At 35.4% G+C, this 20603-nt stretch overlaps 1 protein-coding gene across 1 annotated transcript in view; it reads left to right on the forward strand.

Moving 5' to 3' along the window:
• Positions 1–20603, forward strand: part of MS3_00002466 (uncharacterized protein) — a 77711-nt gene that overhangs the window by 42353 nt on the left and 14755 nt on the right. Inside the window, exon 5 of the mRNA XM_012940364.2 lies at positions 15809–15978. Within this exon, the coding sequence (XP_012795818.2) occupies positions 15809–15978 (170 nt within the window). The remainder of the gene's footprint in view (positions 1–15808; positions 15979–20603) is intronic.

Raw genomic sequence — 20603 nt, forward strand, 5'->3', positions numbered from 1 at the left:
CCTTCTTGATGACGGTTATAGTAGCTCTCCAAGTTTTAGCTCCGTACAGTAGAACTGTTTTGACACTCGTATTGAAGATTCTGACTTTGATATTGGTTGAGAGACTTATTTTGAGTTTCATATGTTCTTCAATTGTAGGAATTCTGTCTATGCCTTACCAATCCTCATTTTTACATCTATATCAGATCCTCTTTCCGTAGAAAACAATCTTGCTAGAAAGCAAAACGCTAACCAGAACATTTTAATGATAATATTCATATATTACTCTAATATTAGTATGTTGATTATGTTTTTGGAACATGCTCTTAGTAGGTAAAGAATGTTCATTTGCAGAATGTCGAGCTTGAAATGCTTAACGTTAAAAATTAAAAATTAATTTTCATCTTTCACCTGGAATAACACTGACACCGACGGTTTGAAATGATCTGAAATATGAATGAGAAAGAATACTTGAAAGAATTACATATGGTCATTTGTAAATAGGAATCAGTCTTCTAGTTATGACATCGTTGAAATACATTTTGTATCGGTTGTTTGAATCTTCCCATTGATGTTTAGGATTGAAATTGATCAGTCTCTTATTGGCATATGTAAATTTTGTTCGGATTACCTTGATATTGCCTTAAATCACAAACATTATCAGTAGAGATGGTTATTGGTTAGCAGTGGAATCCAGGGAGTGTGTTCTATTCTATTTGGGACTCATCCCGTTGTACAAGTTAGTAGCTATCATATCTTAGTAACTAAGTGTACGACGAGATGGCGTTTGGAGCGAACGGTACTGGGTCCGAGTCTCAGTGTAAACATCAACTCTGGGATGGAAGTGCATCTAACTGACGACTCTTATATAAGACGCAGCTCGCATACTGGATTCCACTGCTAGCCACCATCCATCTCTGTTTATAATCATTAAAATAGTTTGTCACGGAGTTGCCTAGTTTTTCTCTCTCCTACTAAATCCAAGGGAAAAATGTTACAAGACATGTATTAAAACTTATATGATGACCGTTTGGCTGAAAAAATTCCGATTTGTAGAACTGTGTATATACAATCATTCTTTGAATATACCAACAAAATTTGCTAATACTGTATACTCTGAAAGATATTTCTAACCAAACGTGATTTGATTTTGAGATTCATCTTTAACTGATAGTAAGCTTTGAGAGATGAGGTGTCCTTATGTAAGTCGAAAAGCAGTATGTCACAAATAAAGCTACTGTAATGATCATTAACCAATTTAATCAAACTAATAATCAAATAGTCAGTTTATATAACAGATTGATATAAATTGTTGTGTGACCTTTGTCTGACCTTTACATGTTCAAGCCTAGCTTTATTAATAATATGGTATGTATCCATGTCCATTCCCATTTGCTTATATTATTCCCTGTTCATTTCCATATACGTGCTCGTATTGATTTTTCACTATTAACTTTTAACATAATATATATGTGCTCGCCATGTTTGTCCCTCATCTGTACTCTAATTGGTTATCCGTAGTTCAGATATTATTTACCCTATATACAAAATAAATTAACTATTATTCAGAGAGTAGATTAATTATAGCTACACCAGTCTGTATCTATTCAATCTCCATATTCATTTGTTCAGTTTGGTTGCTCACACGAACGTCAGAAGTATACATGTTTTAAATGAGATTCGTATTTACCTTTTTATTCTTACGTTTTAACAATATGATTAGTCGATTGAAGATATACTAAGCAAAGTAGGCTAAATATTTCATTAGTATAATCTTCGTTTCAACATATTGGAATGAAACACGTGCACAAAACCGTCTCCATAAACTGCTCACTAATTATGTTGGAGTTTTCTTCTCTGAGCTGAAGGGTTTGATCGTGGAGAATTCATCATTATTCTGAACGACATTATCAGTACAAACTTCAGGTAGAAGTGAAACATTCAGATTCCTCCACATATGGGTCACAGCTTGTCCTGTAGACCCCGATGTTGATTGGTCCTTGTTGACCTTCTCCACCATGTCAATTGAATTTGTGGAAGAATCGTTCCCCCCCTAAAGTTTTGTTACCTCAACACTAGTCAACATTGCGCGTCATGATAATCAGTGTTCAGGCGTACGTAAAACGTCAACCAACAATCTCAGTCATGAAGATTCACAACCTCATCGACTGATTTACCGTCATCATACCCTAGTACCCTACATCTAACCCCACTATTACTTAACCGTTCATCCCAGCAGATGCGACCAATATTTCTAAGACATATGTGGTCATGTAGTAGTAGCTTACGAGCATCTTCTACTCATAATGGCCACGTTCCGCAGCCATATAGTTAAACAGAACGAACTGCTGCACAGTATACTTGTCCCTTAATTGATAGGCTGATATCTCGCCTTCGCCATGGGTGGTGACGTAAGTTGGCAAAAGTTAAACGAGCTTTTCGAATCCGTGGTGAGATTTCTTCAGACACTAACCCATTATGGTTGACCAGACATCCGAGATAAGTGAAGTTGTCGGCGCGTTCGACTACTTCACTCCTTATCCTTAGTTCAGGTGTTGATGCAGGCCAGTCCTGAAGCAACAAATTGCATTTAGAGTGGAAGGAACGCATCAAGAACAAAATACTATCTATTAATATTCCTAAATCAAACATACATTGATAAAGATGTTTGATTTTCAACTTCTAAGTTGCAAGTTCAAATCTTAATCCATATACTTTAGTTAAGACATTCAAATGGTATCCTCAATCGCTGTTGCTTGAGGTATAGTCCAAATCTAAATATATATTAGGTTTTACCAGGTACAGCGGTCTTGAGTGCTGTTAGAGGTATGGGGGCAGTTAGCACTTCCCGGTTGCCCACACCGCGGAAGGGTTCTTCTCTAGGTATCTGAAAACGACGTTGGTTTATAGGTGGTCTTAGTGATTTGAGAGCGTGACCACAATGCCCAAAGGACAACGGCTTCAGGCCGGTTACACACGACCATTTTGTGGGTAGTTTTCGTGTTAGTCCAGTACTTGTTGGGACCTTACCTCCAGAAACAGATATCCGTGGGATAAGGAGAGGTGCGCATTTTTAGAGTCGACCTTTTCTAACTCCACCCTTCCTTGTGGGAAGACAGCATCGCTGTTATGCTGGCTGTCTGAAGGAAACACCTTACTGCTATCATACCTCTGTACTGTCAACAGTACAATTTCGCCTTCGGGCCTTGGGTTTGTTGCTTTTAGTCTTACCGTTCTTCAACCCACCTGTTTAGCATGGTAAGACCTTGAAGAACGATTGTTCCAACCAGTATAGCTCAATTGGTTCATCACGATAGGCAGTCCCGACCATCACGTCACGGTAGCAACAACGCTGGACAATCTTTCTCTTATATATGTTACCACGATTGAATTAACTACTTCTATGAATCCGGTGTTCATCTTGCTATGTTAATGAACTATGGCAACTTGAACCGATGCACATATATATGCATCAAGAAACATTGATGTTTTTCTTTTTGAAAAAAAAAACAACACAATCATTCACCACTTTGTTTCTATTCCATATAAGGAAAACCTAATAGTGAATAGATATGAATTGGGTTGTTTACTTCTTTTCCCTATTTATTTCTATATAAATTCGTAAATAATATATATATCTATATACATAATAAAGGTAATAATGACTGTGCACTTTCTAAATGTAGAAAGAGAGAATCGTTTACATTGATCATATTAATACCCATTATCTGCTTATTTTATACCTCATTATGATTATTATTATTATTATTATTATCGACAAACATCTTATTTCTTCTAACTTTCTTCTTTCTTCATTTATTCGTTTCCTCATTTCTTATATCCTCTTGTTAACTTACTTCATTTCACCTGCTTCATCAGTATTCGTATTAACATGCAAACATGTTTGGCTATTTAACTAGTTTATTCTTTATCTATTTCCACCGCCCTCCCTCCCTCGACCTAATTTTTTTCTTTTTCTTTTTTAATCAGCATACTCTAAATTCACGTTTATGTACCCACATTTAGAAGATAAACAAAGATTGGGGTATTTAGGATTATTATTTTTCTTTAAAAATTCCTGTAACGTACAGGAGGGAGGGGGGTAAAAATGTACTAAAAAAATGTAAACTGTAGGCATCTGTAAGTATGTAGATTCATTGAGATAAATGTATAAGTATAACAATATGGTTGTATATATATATATATATATATATATATATATATATATATATATATATATATATATAATATACATTCAATGATGAATAAGCATGTACAGGTACATGTATGTGTAAATTATATGCTACAGAATATACTAATGTAATCAAGGACAAATTGTTCATTTCCCGTACTCTATTTAATCCTTTCAAAGAAAGAATCGTAACATATAGGGAATGAGATATGACTTAGATATTTTCGATTTTGATTACCAAAAATCTTCTTTTAAATGTCGTTGTGATCAATCAAAGCATCATTATCATAATTATTTTTTGTGAAAGACCTCTATTATACTTTTAGTGATCCTTAATCTAACTCCATTTGGATTACATGATGAATGTTATCGAGTTATCACAATTGATTGATCCCTGGGTGGTGATCAATGTCATGCTTGTCTAGTCCTTATTTAGTGCAGATCGAATGCTATCGATCATGTTGCAATGTGGCCACCAGTCTAGGTGACTCGACACTGCGGGCACTATATATTGAGATTAGATAGTGGTTGGAGGTAGTCGACAGGAAACCCTGGACCCGGGTTTCGTGCTACTTGGCACTTGTCAGCAAGGTGTACGTGTAATCTTGACGGAACTGCACTAATAAGGACTAGACACGCATGACATTGATCGCCACCCAGTGATCAATCGATTGTGATTACATCTCAGTCCTACAGGAGGTTAGTCACGGCTCGGATAGCTCAGTGGTAACGTCTCTGACTGTGAAACTGGGTGACACGAGATCGAACCCGCCAAGGAGCACCAGGTCCCTCAAGGTTACAGGTACACCTTGCTAACGAGTGCCAAGTAGCACGAAACCCCTGTTCAAAGTTTCCTGTCGACTACCTCCAACCACCATCGAGTGATCGAAATATACCTACCTTTAAGTTAGTGAATAATGAAGTCAAATAAGTCAAGCACAAGAATTGATGTCTTGAATATGTATATTTTGTATAATCATTGATCAGAACATACGATCAGTGAGATGGAGCACAGGAAGTGAAGAGAAATAACAAGGAGTGGAGAAGGTGTGTAAGTCAATTTGATTCAACCAAGCATGAATCGATATTTATAGTCGAACAAAAATAAGTTACAGACATGTGATGAATAAGATATGAAATGCATACACATACGTTCATATAAAAAGAAAGACAAAATCAAAATATGACTCCAGACGAATGAACAAATTGCCTTGTTCAAATGTTCGAATAAGTTATGTGGGCTTAGTATTAGTAACCGACACTATATACTATATGTAAATGAAATCAGAAAAAAAGATAATGATGATGATGACGACGACGACGACAAAAAAACAGTTAGAAAATAATTAAAGAAGCATTCCAAAAAGAATTTCATTAAATGATAGCGAATAAAGAACAATGGAGTAAAAGGTATGCATGAAACATTAACATTAATTCACATTTAAACGTCATAAAACATTATAGAGTATGCTTCGTTTCTTCTTTAAAAAAAAAGAACATAAAGGACATTGTCATATATTTTTCGGATAACTACAATATAGAAAGAAACGAAGCTCAACAGAGGGAAAGCAAAAAAATGAAGAGAACAGAGCACGCTTTATTAGATTTCATTAGCATTTACTCGTATTCACATGTATATACTTCTGTTCGATGAATAAAACAAACTACAATGAATACATTTTCTATTCAACGGACTTTATGAATAAAATATGAAACTTTTAAACGGTATCTATAATAATCAAACACCGTTAGTGGCTAGTAGTGGAATCCGCGATGCGCGGTTCGTCTTATTTACGACTTGTCAGCTGGATGTGCCTACATCTCAGACTTGATGTTTACTCTGGGACACGAACCCAGTACCGTTCGTTTATAAAGCTTGTGACCTAAGACAATATCGAGATAGTTTGCAAAGGATGCACATATTCCAACAAGAGACTGATCAATTGCAGTCCTAAACACGAATGGGAAGATACAAGTAAACAACAATATCAAGCGAACTTAAAACTCCACCCCTTTACACAAGCAGGTGGTTGTCAGGACTCAGTAGCTTAGTGAATAACGCAATGGTGTTTGAAGCGAACGGTACTGAGTTTGAGTCGCAGAGTGAACATCAACTCTGAGATGCAGGTAAATCTAGCTGACGAGTCCCAGATAGGACGAAACGCTCGTTCTAGATTCAACTGCTAGCCACTATCCGCGTTTGCTTATAAAACTCGTGATGTAAGGCAATCTCAAGGCAGTCCGCACAGAATGCACATATGCCAATAAGAGACCAATTAATTGCTGAGCTAAACAACAATGGTAATTTACAAGTAAACAATACCAAACTATCTATAATAAGAAATAATTATGTTAATCTCTTTGATGACTGAACTCTTTGTGAATTGGCTATGGTATAGATTTTACTTCTTTACTGATCATGTAGTTTTTAGATTGAAGTATTTCAGGGATGTGATAATTCATCTTGGTTTATGATAACATTACATGCATACTTCATATGATAACTGTTCAACTTTCTTATCTGATAGTATAGTATAATACAGATTTTGCTATGATAGTTGCATTTTCTTTTGTTTCCTTTGTACTATTCAAATTTATGTTCATTTAATGTCGGTTATTAATTTACTCTGAAGAAGTGGCTTACATTTAATCACGAAACATCAGAAATATAACTTTTTCACTCATTAGGATATAATAATAAAAAACATACTTATTATTTATAATCAGTATTCAACTAAGACTGAAGGTTTGTGACATTAACTGGCTAATCAATTAAAAACAAATAAAATTAGGTAGCTGTTTTATTCATCTTGTGGTGTGTGCTACTGATGTCAGTAGATATAAGTAGTATGTATCGTTAATCGAAAGTGAAATGCCTGAAGGCAGAAAGTTAAGAAGATCGAAGGAAAGAGAATGAGAGCAGAGAATGATTGGTGTGGAAGTGAAGGAACACTCAAGTCTGAGACGATTGATGCATAATTTGCAAATGAAGTATTTACTACATGTTTCTTAGATTTCACTAACAGATTCTGTAATTTTGTGTTCAGATGCATTCGATTATCCCCATTTGTGTTCTCGTTCACTAAAATATAACAATATCATGAATCTAAAGTAGGATTTTTATAGACTATACAAATGATTATCAGTTATAATCAGTATGAAGGTTATTGAATATTCATGAGCTTTTCTACATGGTTACATCGGTTTCGTTAACAACACAAATCTGTCTAGCACATAATTAATATATGGGGCTACTTACCACATCTGAATAACCCTCTATTACTTACATATATACAATATTACATGTTATCATTTGGCATCATAAGCAGTTTGAAATTCATCTGACAAGTTAATCAGTACAGAAAAGTAGGCGATCATTTTGGTCTTTCATAGTGTTTAAAAGAAATAGTTTTTTTTTATAGGTTGAAACAAAATATAAACTTGCTACTAGTTTCATCTAAATCACAGAACAATCTAAGTTAAATAACCACCAAACATTTGAAACCACTGGACTGTCATTTAGCTTTGGTATCGAACTTCTCAGTAGTACGCCTTCGTCATCTCATAAATGGGAATCGAACCCTATGGACTTATAGTCTCATGACTGAAACAGGATCCAATGGTTTACAAATTTGATTTCAATCAATTCACAGTAATGTACGACAATTTTTCACTGTTTTCGGCAAGTATCTTTTTTCGTTTACACTCAACACTGTTTAACTCCATTGTTTCTCAGTAAAACTCTGAAAATCTTCCCTCAAATTTAGTCATTGATGAGTAAATAATAATTGTCAATATGAGTTGTCTAGATTGTTGAATTTCATTTAAACTAAGGATATGTCCACTGAGGAATCTCAGGAAGTGTGCTTGGAATAAAGCCATCTCGTTTTATAATCAAAATGTAGATAATTCTTTTTAGAATACATTTAACATTTATATAGTTAGTATCGAAAGGAGTTTTGTGGAGATTGTATTAATTGCAATGGTTGAGCCCATGAATCAATTGAAGCTAGACCACCACGGAAAAGCTGAAAACACTGGATGGCCGTTTCGTTCGCCGGTTCAGTGGTCTGATGGTTAAGCACACGCGCGCGAGACTGATAAATTCTTGGTTCGAATCCGGTGAGGTGGGGTCAATGATGCGCATTGATGAGGAGTCTCATAATTGAACGAAACGCCCGTCCATTGCTTTCAGGTTTTCAATAGTGGTCTAGCTTCATTTGAATCATGATCTCAACTATTTATATAATTGATAAATATTTGATAATGAATGAATATATATACGCAGATCACACTGATCATAGATTTTATTGAAAGTAATCATTAATTAAGATAGGATAATTGTTACCAAGAAGAAAAGTTTATAGTGATCAATCGATCTGTTATATAAACTAAACCTTAAAATTAATCAATCAACATAAACTTCTCTTTCTGATACTAATTACACAGATTTCATACACATAGTTCTCTTTATCATTATGAAATTATTTATTTATTTTAACACATAGATATTCGTACAAGGAGGCACCAACTACATATGCGCCACACAAATCTCATTCGATATGTGTGAGGGCTGTGATACTGCCCAGGTGCCCAAACCGAAGCAGGTGGTTTTCTTAGGGGGCCACAACCCGAGCCTTCTACCTGAAGGTCTGATCCACAAGGCAGTGGAGCATCGTAAGGAGATGCAGTCTCATAGAAGCCGATGACAAACGATTGGTTCATACGCCATTTGTTCCCGCAGGATACTGGAGCCCATGTGCACCATTGGTTTGGAATCCAGTTAAGGCGTCAGACATTCGCTTTTCGTCCTCTCATTTTCGTAAACAACAGTAGTGCCACGAGAAGGCAGTGAGTAGGACTTCCCTATCAGAGGCTATATACGCGTGGCCATGTGAGAGCGTTTCGAGAGGGAGAGCGGACTCTCCCCACCCTCGACCATACCAGGGCATTTAGGGGCATCATTTTGAAAAGAGCAAGAATAGAGGTTCTAGCAGAATAGTATGAATTCATTTCATTTCGTTTGATTCTCGTCAGCTGCTTCCAACCTGTGATATTTATAAATAACAATTACACAATGGATTTAAATTACTAACATGAGAGGGTTTGGTTGGAAGTTATATTGAAGACGCATTTATTATTTAAACACATAAATATTGGTAGAAGGAGCCACCAAATAGATATGCGCCACATAAGTCATTCGATTAGTGTGAGAGCTGGGATACTGTCCGGGTGCCCAGACCGAACCAGGTGGTTTTCTTAGGGGGCCGAACTCAGAGTCTTCGACCTGAAGGTCCTATCCGCAAGGCAGTGGAGTAACATTAGGACATGCAACCCCATGATAGCTGGTGACCAACGATTGGCTCATGTATCATTTATTGCCTCAGAATCCTGGAGCTCATATGCACCATTGATTTGGGATCAAGATTTTCAAACTACCCTAGGTTAACCCTCCGTGTCTACCAACCCGATTAAAGCGTCAGACATTCGCTTATTATCCTCTAAATTTCGTAAACAACAGTAATGCCACAAGAAGGCAGTGATTAGGACTTCCCTGACAGTGGTTGTATACACGTGACCATGTGAGAGCATTTGGGGGCCACATTAGTATAAAATAGCAAGGGTTTAAATAAATTTAATAGACTGAATATTGTAAATATATACCTTATGTAAAAGAACATTCTACAGCATTGATTGTGACAACAGTTCAAACAGCCAGAATCAAGTGATTACATAATGAGTAAACGCTTATAGGAATAAAATGAGTAAAGCTCAGTTAATAAAACAACAATACTAATCTGGAAGATCGTCGAAATGAAAACACAATGATGTAATAAATGCAATAAAGAGCTAAAAATAATTCAAAGATGCAACGAAAGAATATTTGTCACTAAGGTAAGGAAAGAATAATAGCCATCTCCTTTGGAACAGGTTTTGACGCCTGATAGCAATGGCCTAAGCAAACTGGAGTTCAGCTGTTTACTAAATGCCTTGAAAGATTGTAATGTATCGACCTGATATCCTGTATCAAGGAGATGTTTGGTAATTGCACTATTAGAGTCTTTCTTTCTCTTATTCTGAAGCTTCTTGGAACAAAAATCTAAGATATACTCTCGTTTCTGTTCGGCTAATGTAGCTGCTTTGACAGGTACACATAAATTTATAAATACAGTTGGTGGTAACATGAAAGATGTGCTTGTTAATCTTTAATTGAATGATTAAATTAATAGTCTGGCTCCCCGGATAAGTTCTGGCTAACACAGTGCTCAATCTCAATTGATTGATCCCTGGGTGGCGACCAATATCATGCGTGTCTAGTCCTTATTTAGCGCAGACCAAATGCTATCGATCATGTTGCAATTTGGCCACCAGTCTAGGTGACTCGATACTGCGGGCACCATATATTGAGATTAGATAGTGGTTGGAGGTAGTCGACAGGAAACCCTGGACCCGGGTTTCGTGCTACTTGGCACTCGTCAGCAAGGTGTACCTGTAACCTTGAGGGACCTGGTGCTCCTTGGCGGGTTCGATATCGTTTCACCCAGCTTCACAGTCAGAGACGTTACCACTGAGCTATCCGAGTCGCGACCGACCAACCTCCAGTGCTCAATCTCTTGGTTTCTCAACACATTTCTGTAGGTAACAGTTGTATCTTAAACATTTTTTCAACATTCATCAATTCTCCTTCCAGTTTATCAATGGTACATCTCCTTTCTATCTTATAATACTATATTATACAGTAAAACTTGCTCCATTTTATTCAGTTAAAGATATGAAACTGAAAAAAAAACTATTCAATATTGTGACATATCAGTCCAGCCAATCGATATCTAAACAATGTACATTCTTTTCTCTGCATATTGCCAGCAACCACAATATCTCTGATTGGACCTTTTGTAATTTGTACAAAGAAAGGTTGTACATCTTTCAGAAACGTACCCATTAAGGGAATAAGGGCCAAGAAAGGATGAGAGGTTGGACGAATCGTTTCTGCATGCAAAGTTCAGTATTGAGTTCCTGGATTACAACCTTTCGATAAACGAGTTACAGAAGGCCCAATCAAAGATATTGTGGTTGCTGGCAACATTCAACAAAAAGAATGTATTTTGACATATGACAGATGGTTTATTATAAACAGAATATGACGTCCATATTCATAAATGTTTGTTCATTCGTTCATATTCAATTGTCTATCATCTACATAAATTATATACGACCATTCATTACCACCTTATGGATCATTTCTGTTATTCAAATAGATGGATACTACTTTTTTGTTACATTTATCAAAGTAATTTTATGTTAATGATTTGTATATTTCTAATAAAAGAAAAGGAATTATTGACAGTTGAATTTATGAATTGATCTAAACTAGACCAACAGCTGAACAACATCTAGAACTCAAAATAACTGTTCACAATCCAATATCAAAGTTAGAATTTTCAATACAACTGTTAAGACAATTCTACTGTATAGGGATGGAAACTTGAAGAACTACAAAAGTCATCATCTAGAAGATACAAGTGTTTATTAACAGTTGTCTACACAAAACACTTAGGATCCATTGGCGAGACAGTATCAACCTATTGTGGGACAGAACAAACCAGATTCCAACGGAGGAAGAAATCAGGAAGAAGTTCAGGATGTGGATAGGACACACATTGAGGAAAGCAACCAACTACGTCACAAGGTAAGCCCTCACATGAAATCCTCAATTCTAAACGAGAACAAGAAGACCAATGAACAATTTGCGCTGATAAATGGAGAAGAATTAATATCAATTGTATAGAACTAGAAAGGAAGACCGAGGACATAGTGGGTTGGAGACTGCTGGTTGGTGGCCCATGCTCTATTGGGAGTAACAAGCGTACGTAAGTAGGTGATACCACCATTAAAGACCTGAAAGCACTGGATACCCTGTTCATCCTAGGGTGGAACCCCTCAGTAATGTGTATCCAAGATCCCGCCTTTGGGACTCGAACCCAAAACCTGCAGTCTAGCTTATATTCAATTGTTAAAAACACTAAAATCTCTACAAATCTCCTTACTGAAAAAAAGATTTAGTCACTTATGGTTAATTAATATAAAGATAGGGGAGTAGCACGTTCTTAGAACTTATAAATTAGGTATAATTTGCCGTTTTCCGACCAATAGTTACCATTTTAAAATACTGATTAGGCATATTAATTAAGAAAAGACATTTGTAACTTAATACTGAAATAATACAATTGATTGGTAGGTCATCATGCTAATCAAATAGAAGGAAATGAATTCATTTTATTATTATACATAGATCATTATTTTAGTTATTCATGAATCATTTACTGACTGACCACCATGGAAAACCTGGAAGTAATGGATGGTCGTTTTGTCCTATTATGAGACTCCTCAGCGGCGCATATCCACGACCCACCCCACGGGATTTGAAACCAGGACTTATCATTCTCGAGTGAGAACACTTAGCCTCTTATCGTTACATTCTAATATTGATCACTGAGAAACGTTTAGTTTACTGATATTCAGTAGATTAATTTTTATATGTCCTCCTAAACACCAAACTGCCTAATAATATCATGTTGATAAGAATTTTATTTCATCATTCTATCATGAATTAATTAACAATTTTTGATGGAGGTTTGTTCTCTGAGCTGGATAGTTTGATCATGGAGCTTTCATCGTTCTTCTGAACGACATCATCTGCACAAACTTCAGGTAGAAGTCAACTTAAACGCATATTCAACAATTATGTTTCAGTGACATGATCTGACATCTTCTTAGAGTTTATCAAGTTTGAAATGATACAACAATCATTCATGAAGAAAGATATTCATATCATTTTACTAGTTATTCAAGTTAAAAAATTAGTGAAAGATAAAGCGAACGATGTAATGGTGGTTCAGTTGAATGATTGAAACAAACAAAACCAGATAACTTGTTGAAATATCTAGATGGAAGGGACAATAAACAGGTAGCCCATATATTCAATTGAATGATGATTTGTTAGTTTCATATAACACGCAGATGATATAGTACTGTTTGGTGAAGACGCTGATAAAATGCAGTCACTTGATAGTATTGAGGAACAATGCAAGAATGTTTAGGATGCGTTTCTCCTACTCTAAATGCAAGTTGTTGCTTCAGGACTGGCCTGCATCAACACCTGAACTAAGGGTAGTGAGTGAAGTAGTCGAACGCGTCGACAACTTCACTTATCTCAGAAGTCTGAACAGCCATAATGGGTTGGTGTCTGACGAAATCTCATCACGGATTCGAAAAGCTCGTTTGACTTTTGCCAACTTACGTCACCACCTATGGCGAAGGCGAGATATCAGCCTATCAATTAAGGGACGAGTATACTGTGTAGCAGTTCGTTCTGTTCTACTTCACAGCTGCGGAACGTGGCTATTTTGAGTCAAAGCTATTCGTAAGCTGCTAGTATTTAATCACAAATGACTTGGAAATAATGCTCGCATTTGTTGGGATCAACGGTTAAGTAATAGTGCGGTTCGACGTAGAGTATTAGAGAATGATGATGATAAATCAGTTGATGAGATTGTGAATGTTCATCGACTGAGATGGTTGGTTGGTGTGTCATGTATGCTTGAACAGTGATTACCAAGACGCACAATGCTGAATACTGTAGGGGATGGTTGATGGAAAGTTAGGGGTGGTCAAACCAAAACGCGGCATCAGTGTTTGAAGTCACTAACTTCTAGTCTGAGACATATTGGTAGATGCAGACAACTTGGTTGGGGTGCACGTAACCAACGGTTGGAGACTCTGTGTGACATGGCTCAGAATTGATCACAACGGCCTAATTGTATACACTCTTTATCTTCCCTTAAACTATGAGGTTAAAATTGCTTTATATCTTTCTTTCTACAAACTGATTCTTTCTTCTTGTATTATATTATCATACCCAATCTTTCTTTTATATAATACTACCACTGAAGTGACTGATTCTATGAACTTGATGTTCATCTCGTTGTGCTAATGAGGTGTAGCAACTTGGACCGATGAATATATGTGCCTGGTCCTACGTTGTAGCTGACTGACTGTAATCCTAATTATGAATTGAAAATTTCATTTCTCTCGTAAAATAAAATAAGTTCTTGTCTCTTATTCAACGATAATCTGTTGTTAATGGTCTAACACTTAATCCTCCTTAATGTCATAATGTTAAATTTAGCTTGAAATATAAACAACATATAAACACCCTGTTGGAATTCCATGATGTTTTGAACTACTCAAGATTCTGTAATAGAAAGTATGTCAAAGGTCATTAATCATGCTATTGCATTTTCCTTTGATCTCTCTATTGGTCTTCCCACGTTTTATTGTTATCAAAGAATGTTCCCCGTCTGATTTGCTACATAAAGAGATTGTATGTTCTCGGGATTACTGGTCATTTACTCTTACAATTTATCAATTCTTGCATAGTATCTATTATTCTTTCCCGGGTCTTTGAGAAAAGACTTTACTGTATTGTAAAGAGTGGTGAAGGCATTTAACAAACTATTTGATGAATCTTTTTAGGTCATTATTAATATGGTTGTGGTTAGATATGTAAACTCTTACAAACTTCTGGTAGGTGTTATCTTATCAGATACTAACCACCCATTCATTCATATATCTATCTAATTGTATATCTTCTGGTAGAACGAGTCGTCAATACATTAAAATCCATACATTCAAGCAAAAGTATAAAAGTTCTATAATACATTATCTAACAAATATACACTGTGATGAACACCCTGTTACAGCTGATCTAGTCAACAACTCGTATTCTATTTAAAAGATTTGTATAGATTCCGAATCTTCATAAAAGACGTTTCATTTAATTCCATGTAGTTTATTTACTTAACTGTGATGTGTATGTATGTATGTATGTGTGTATGTATGCATGCGGGTATCAGTTCCTTCCATTTTGTTTCTCTCTTTATAAAACACACTTGTTGAAATACTTGGTGATGAGAATTCTATGTTGTACCATAGATATATAGTATTGAATCAAATCATCAATCAGATATAATGATTTTGCGTTGAATATTTTGTTCTGATGGTGGTCATCATCACTGATTGATCGTATTTATCAAATTAGGTATTACGGTCGAGTTGGTTCAACATATTATGAAACTAATCAATATTGGACACTCACAAAACTCCCAGAATCTTCATATTTCATAACATACTGTTAAGCTTCAGAACCATTAGGTTGTTATCCAATGGTATACTTATGTATATATCTATGCAATGATCGACTCTTTTTTCTGCATTTTTGTTTAGTAAATGAAACTTGTTTAAGTACTTTGTTCTAATAATTCTATATTGTTATTGACTAATGCGATTAAAGTTGATGATTATATACGAGGATAGGTGACATATATATTTCAACAACAATCATCATTACAATCTCCTTGAAGTCAGATCCACAGGCTACTAAATTGAAGAGTCCTTTCAACAACATCATTCGATCTAAATGACGATTAAATAACGGACCTCCACAGTATACTTATGTATATATCTATGCAATGATCAACTTTTTTTTTTCTGTATTTCTCTTTTGTAAAAGAAATTTGTTGAACTAATTCATTTTTATTCTTTATATTTATCTTTCATTTATTCAATTCTAAATAGATTGATGAACATTATACAAATAAATTTTGTTCAATTCTAGAAGAATCCATGCAAGAATTAAAACATTATGCTGAATTAGTTCCAGGATTTATGAATTTATCAATAAATGATCGTGAAATCATGTTAAATTTACATTATTTAGATTTATTAAGTTTTCGTTTAGCTTGGAGGTAAGTTCATTTTATTTTTAATTAATTTGATAATGATTCTGGTGAGACTCTAATTTAGGGATGAGCCAATCAGAAGCATTTGAGCAATTTCAAGGTCACGGAGCCAAGTTCAACATGCGATGCTAACATACGATCGGTTCACAGCGGATTTTAGAAAGGAGGTGATTAATGAGAGGCTACAACAGATGGAACAGCAAGACTCTAATTTAGGGACGAGCCAATGAGAAGCGTCTGAGCAATTTCAATTATTAGTCAATCAGAAGACAGTATAAAGTAAAAATATATTACAAGAAAGTAATGAATTACAGTGGATATTCTTTTTTTACATGATTTAAAAACTTGTTGAGGTTTGATAAAGGCTCAGAGGTTCTGAATTAATAATGCATACGGTATAGAAACACGTGTATAGGGTTAGGGTTTAGGGTTAAGGTTAGGGTTAAGGTTAAGGTTAGGGTTAGGGTTTAGGGTTAAGGGTTAGGGTTAGGGTTAGGGTTTAGGGTTAGGGTTAGGGTTTAGGGTTAGGGTTAGGGTTAAGGTTAAGGTTAGGGTTAGGGTTTAGGGTTAGGGTTAGGGTTAAGGTTAAGGTTAGGGTTAGGGTTTAGGGTTAAGGTTAGGGTCAGGCAGCTAACATGAGATCGGTTTACATCGGATTTTAGAGAAGAGGTGTTTATCGAGAGGCTACAACCCTAACCCCAACCTAAACCCTAACCCTAGGCTACAACCCTAACCCTAACCTCTAAAATCCGTTGTAAACGGATCTCATGTTTGCACCCTAACCCTAACCTTAACCCTAAACCTTAACCTAACCCTAAACCCTTACCTAACCCTAACATTATGGACGAGTTTCCATACCATATGCATTATGAATTCAGAACCTCTGAACCTTTATCAAACCTTAACAAGTTTTTAAAGCATGTAAAAGAAGAATATCCACTGTAATTCATGACTTACTTTTAATATATTTTCACTTTATACTAAGCGTCTTCTGATTGGCTAGTAATTGTCAAGGTCATTTAAGATTCGTTGAAAGGTCGTCCCTAAATTAGAGTCTCGCCATGATTCTTTTTATTTATGATAATAATAATAGTAATGGTATTATTAGAAGAGGTTTTGTGGAGATTTTAGAAATTTCACTGGTTAAAACCATCAGTCATTTGAAGCTAGACGACCATGGAAAACCTGGAAGCACTGGACATCCGTTTTGTTCTAGTATGGGACTCCTCAGTAGTGCATGGGGCGGGATCGTGAATGCGCACTGCTGAGGAGTCCCATACTAGGACGAAACGGTCGTCCAGTAATGGTATTATAGTGAATGAGAACATATAATTGGGGACAATCGGATGTAATCGAATACAACATGACAGAATTACTTAGTAACGTCTGAGAACTATGCAAGAAATATTTCATTCGTATAATGTTATGGCAACTCACGTGCAATTGAGTTTGTTCTCATTTAACTCGGTTAAGCTCTTTTGTTAACTTATTTAGCGGACAAAGTCATCCGTACTATAACAACTTATTGTACCTTTATTATTGTTGTGCTTGTATGAAATATGTGTGCTTGAACATTGCTTACCGCCTACGCATATATTCATTCTGCTAGCTTTATTATTAACTGCTTAATTGATTCGATGATCCATTCATTGCCCTATATATATACATCTACATTTAACATTCTACACTCTCGGTTCGCTGACTCACTCATTCGCCTCACTGCTTTGTGGTCTGAATTATCTGCTAATAAAACCGTAGTCGCTGCTTCTCTTGGTCTTCTGATTTCAAACACCGTTGAGCATTATATGATAATGATTACGAGGGTGATTGGTCAATGAAGCACAGCCACTACAATGTCAATCAATTGTCTCAAACTTCATTGTTCCTTCATTTTTACATCAATCATTCTTTGTTCTTGTTCTCTTTTCTTTGAACTTCATAGCCTTTTGCCTTCAGGCAATTCACTTTCGATTGATGATACGTACTACTTATATCTATTGACATCAGTAGCACACACCATAGCATCATTCAATATTACATGTTTAGTATAATATGAAATATATTTTATACATTATTTTAACAAATTCAATTGGCATTTTTTCACTTGTATCTTCTCATTGCTGTTAAGCACTGTAATTAATTAGTCTTTTGTTGACATATGTGCATCCTGTGCAGATTGCCCAGATATTGTCTTAAGTCATAAGCTTTATAGAGCGATGATAGAAAGTGGCTAGCAGTGGAATACAGGATGGGTATTTCGTCCTATTTAGGATTCGTCAGCTGATTGTGCTTGTATCATAGGACTGATGTTCTTTCCAACTGACGAGTCTTAAATAGGACGAAACGCGCATTCTGGATTCTATTGCTAACCCCAATCCATCATTACGATTACCACAAGTTCTACTTAATTTTGTCAAAGTTTATGTGTATACGTTTAGTGATTAAATATACGTAAATAAAAGGAAATGAAACTTTAATTAGAGTATAAAATTCTTAACCATAGTGACTAACTTCGTTACTCAAGTGGAGCTCATTTTGTTTATGACAGCCATCTGTTCCCATGCGTACCTGAATCTTGCTTCGATATAAGATACACTATACAGGAAAGAAGATTTAGATTTAGTGGATCATTCGTGACTGATGAAATAACAGTTATCAGTTGTTTGGAAGATTTCAAATGTTTATCCCTGATCATTTTAATAATAACCCCGAAAGTTTTACCACAAAAGAGTGTATTACTCACTGTCATATACTGTTCACTGTTCATATAAGGTTAGAACAAGAACACGCCTAAAACTTGCAAAGCTATCAGAATTAAATAGCGAAACGTCAGTGAAAATAGTTTTATCGCTTTTATCATTCATCCTAAAATACAGATTCCTAACAATAATGAAAAGTGCACACACACACAGTCATCAAGCTTATCAATGATCAGACTAGTTTATTTATTTTATTTTAACATAAATATTGGTAAAAGGGGCACCGAATAGGTATGCGCCACTCAAGTCACCTGATTTGTGTGCGGGCTGTGATACTGCCGGCGTACCCGAACCGAACATGGTGGTCTTTTTAGCCGACCACACCCAGAGCTTTCGATCTAAAGGCTTGATCCACAAGGCAGTAGATCAACATTAGGAGATCCAGTCCCATAGCAACCGGTAGCCAATGGTTGGTTCATATATCATTTGTTGCTTCAGGATTCTGGAGCTCATTTGTATCATTGGTTTGAAATCAGGATTTTCAAACTACCCTAGGTGGACCCTCCGTGTTTACCAATCCGGTTAAAGCGTCGGACATTAGCATATCCTCCTCTCAATTTCGTAAACAACAGTAATGCTACAAGAAGACAGTGATTAGAACTTCCTTAACAGTAGTTGTATACACGTAGCCATGTGAGAGCATTTAAAGAGGGAGAGCTGATTCTCCCCATTCTCGGCCGTACCGGAGCAATGGCTTGATTAACTTTTTTTCGAACTTATTACATTTATTACAAAAACTATTTTTAAATCTGACTGGTTTTGTGCTTAGTCTAACATCCAAATAGTTTGATAGGTCTCAGATGAGTTATATATTCATCTTTCCTTATAATTATTATTATTGATTGTTCATTGTTGTTGGATTGTGTCGGGTTTTTTGATGTGGAAATATATTTACGTTCTGGTCAGGCTAATCACGTGTTCTTGATTTGAGTTGTGTTGAAGTCTTGTAGAATAAACATTGTGACGGAATCTAGTGTAGATATTCGTCTAAGGTAAATTAACGTCCCATTCGTGTAGACTCGGAAAACCAACCGTTATAACAATATCAGAGACTTATTCAAAGTAGATAGTTATTTGTCGAATCTAAATGATACAAAAAGATGATTTGCTCTGAATCTCATTCAAAGGTAAAACAAATAAAATTTAACTGACCGAATAACCACTCATATATTTTATTGGATTGTTAATGATTGCAAAGAATGTATTCCGATTCATGGATTTGATAAATCAGTACTGTCAAATCTATCTATCTATCTATCTCACATCTATCTATCTATCTATCTATCTATCTATCTATCCACACATCTATCTATCTATCTATCTATCTATCTATCTATCTATCTATCTATCTATCTATCTATCCACACATCTATCTATCTATCTATCTATCTATCTATCTATCCACACATCTATCTATCTATCTATCTATCCATATATAACAGTTTTAAATGTGTAATGCGAGTAAGTCCAAAATTCTGTTAGAATTGGATAATATATTGATTATTCTTCAGATTGTTGTGATATTTCTTAGAGATCATCATCAGGAGTTGACGATGGTCTATGAAATATTGAAGATCTATGATCTATGAATGATGATATTTAATAACGTTTAAAAATCTTATTCAATGAGTATTATAAGATCATGGATTTCTGATCCCATGATTAAGACTTCATAAACAGTCGGTTAATTGGAAATTAAATTTTTACACGACTTTGTAGCTGAAATGGCAAGGTGTTTATTACAAAATTAAATATTTACCTATTTATAGTCTGAATGAATTGTATGGATAATTAATTGTGCTGTCAAAACAATCAACACAAATCATTCTATATCAGAAGGGGTTTTATGGATATTATTAGTAATTTTAATAG

Source organism: Schistosoma haematobium, chromosome 1 (assembly GCF_000699445.3).
Source record: "Schistosoma haematobium chromosome 1, whole genome shotgun sequence".
In the NCBI taxonomy this organism is placed as follows: domain Eukaryota; kingdom Metazoa; phylum Platyhelminthes; class Trematoda; order Strigeidida; family Schistosomatidae; genus Schistosoma; species Schistosoma haematobium.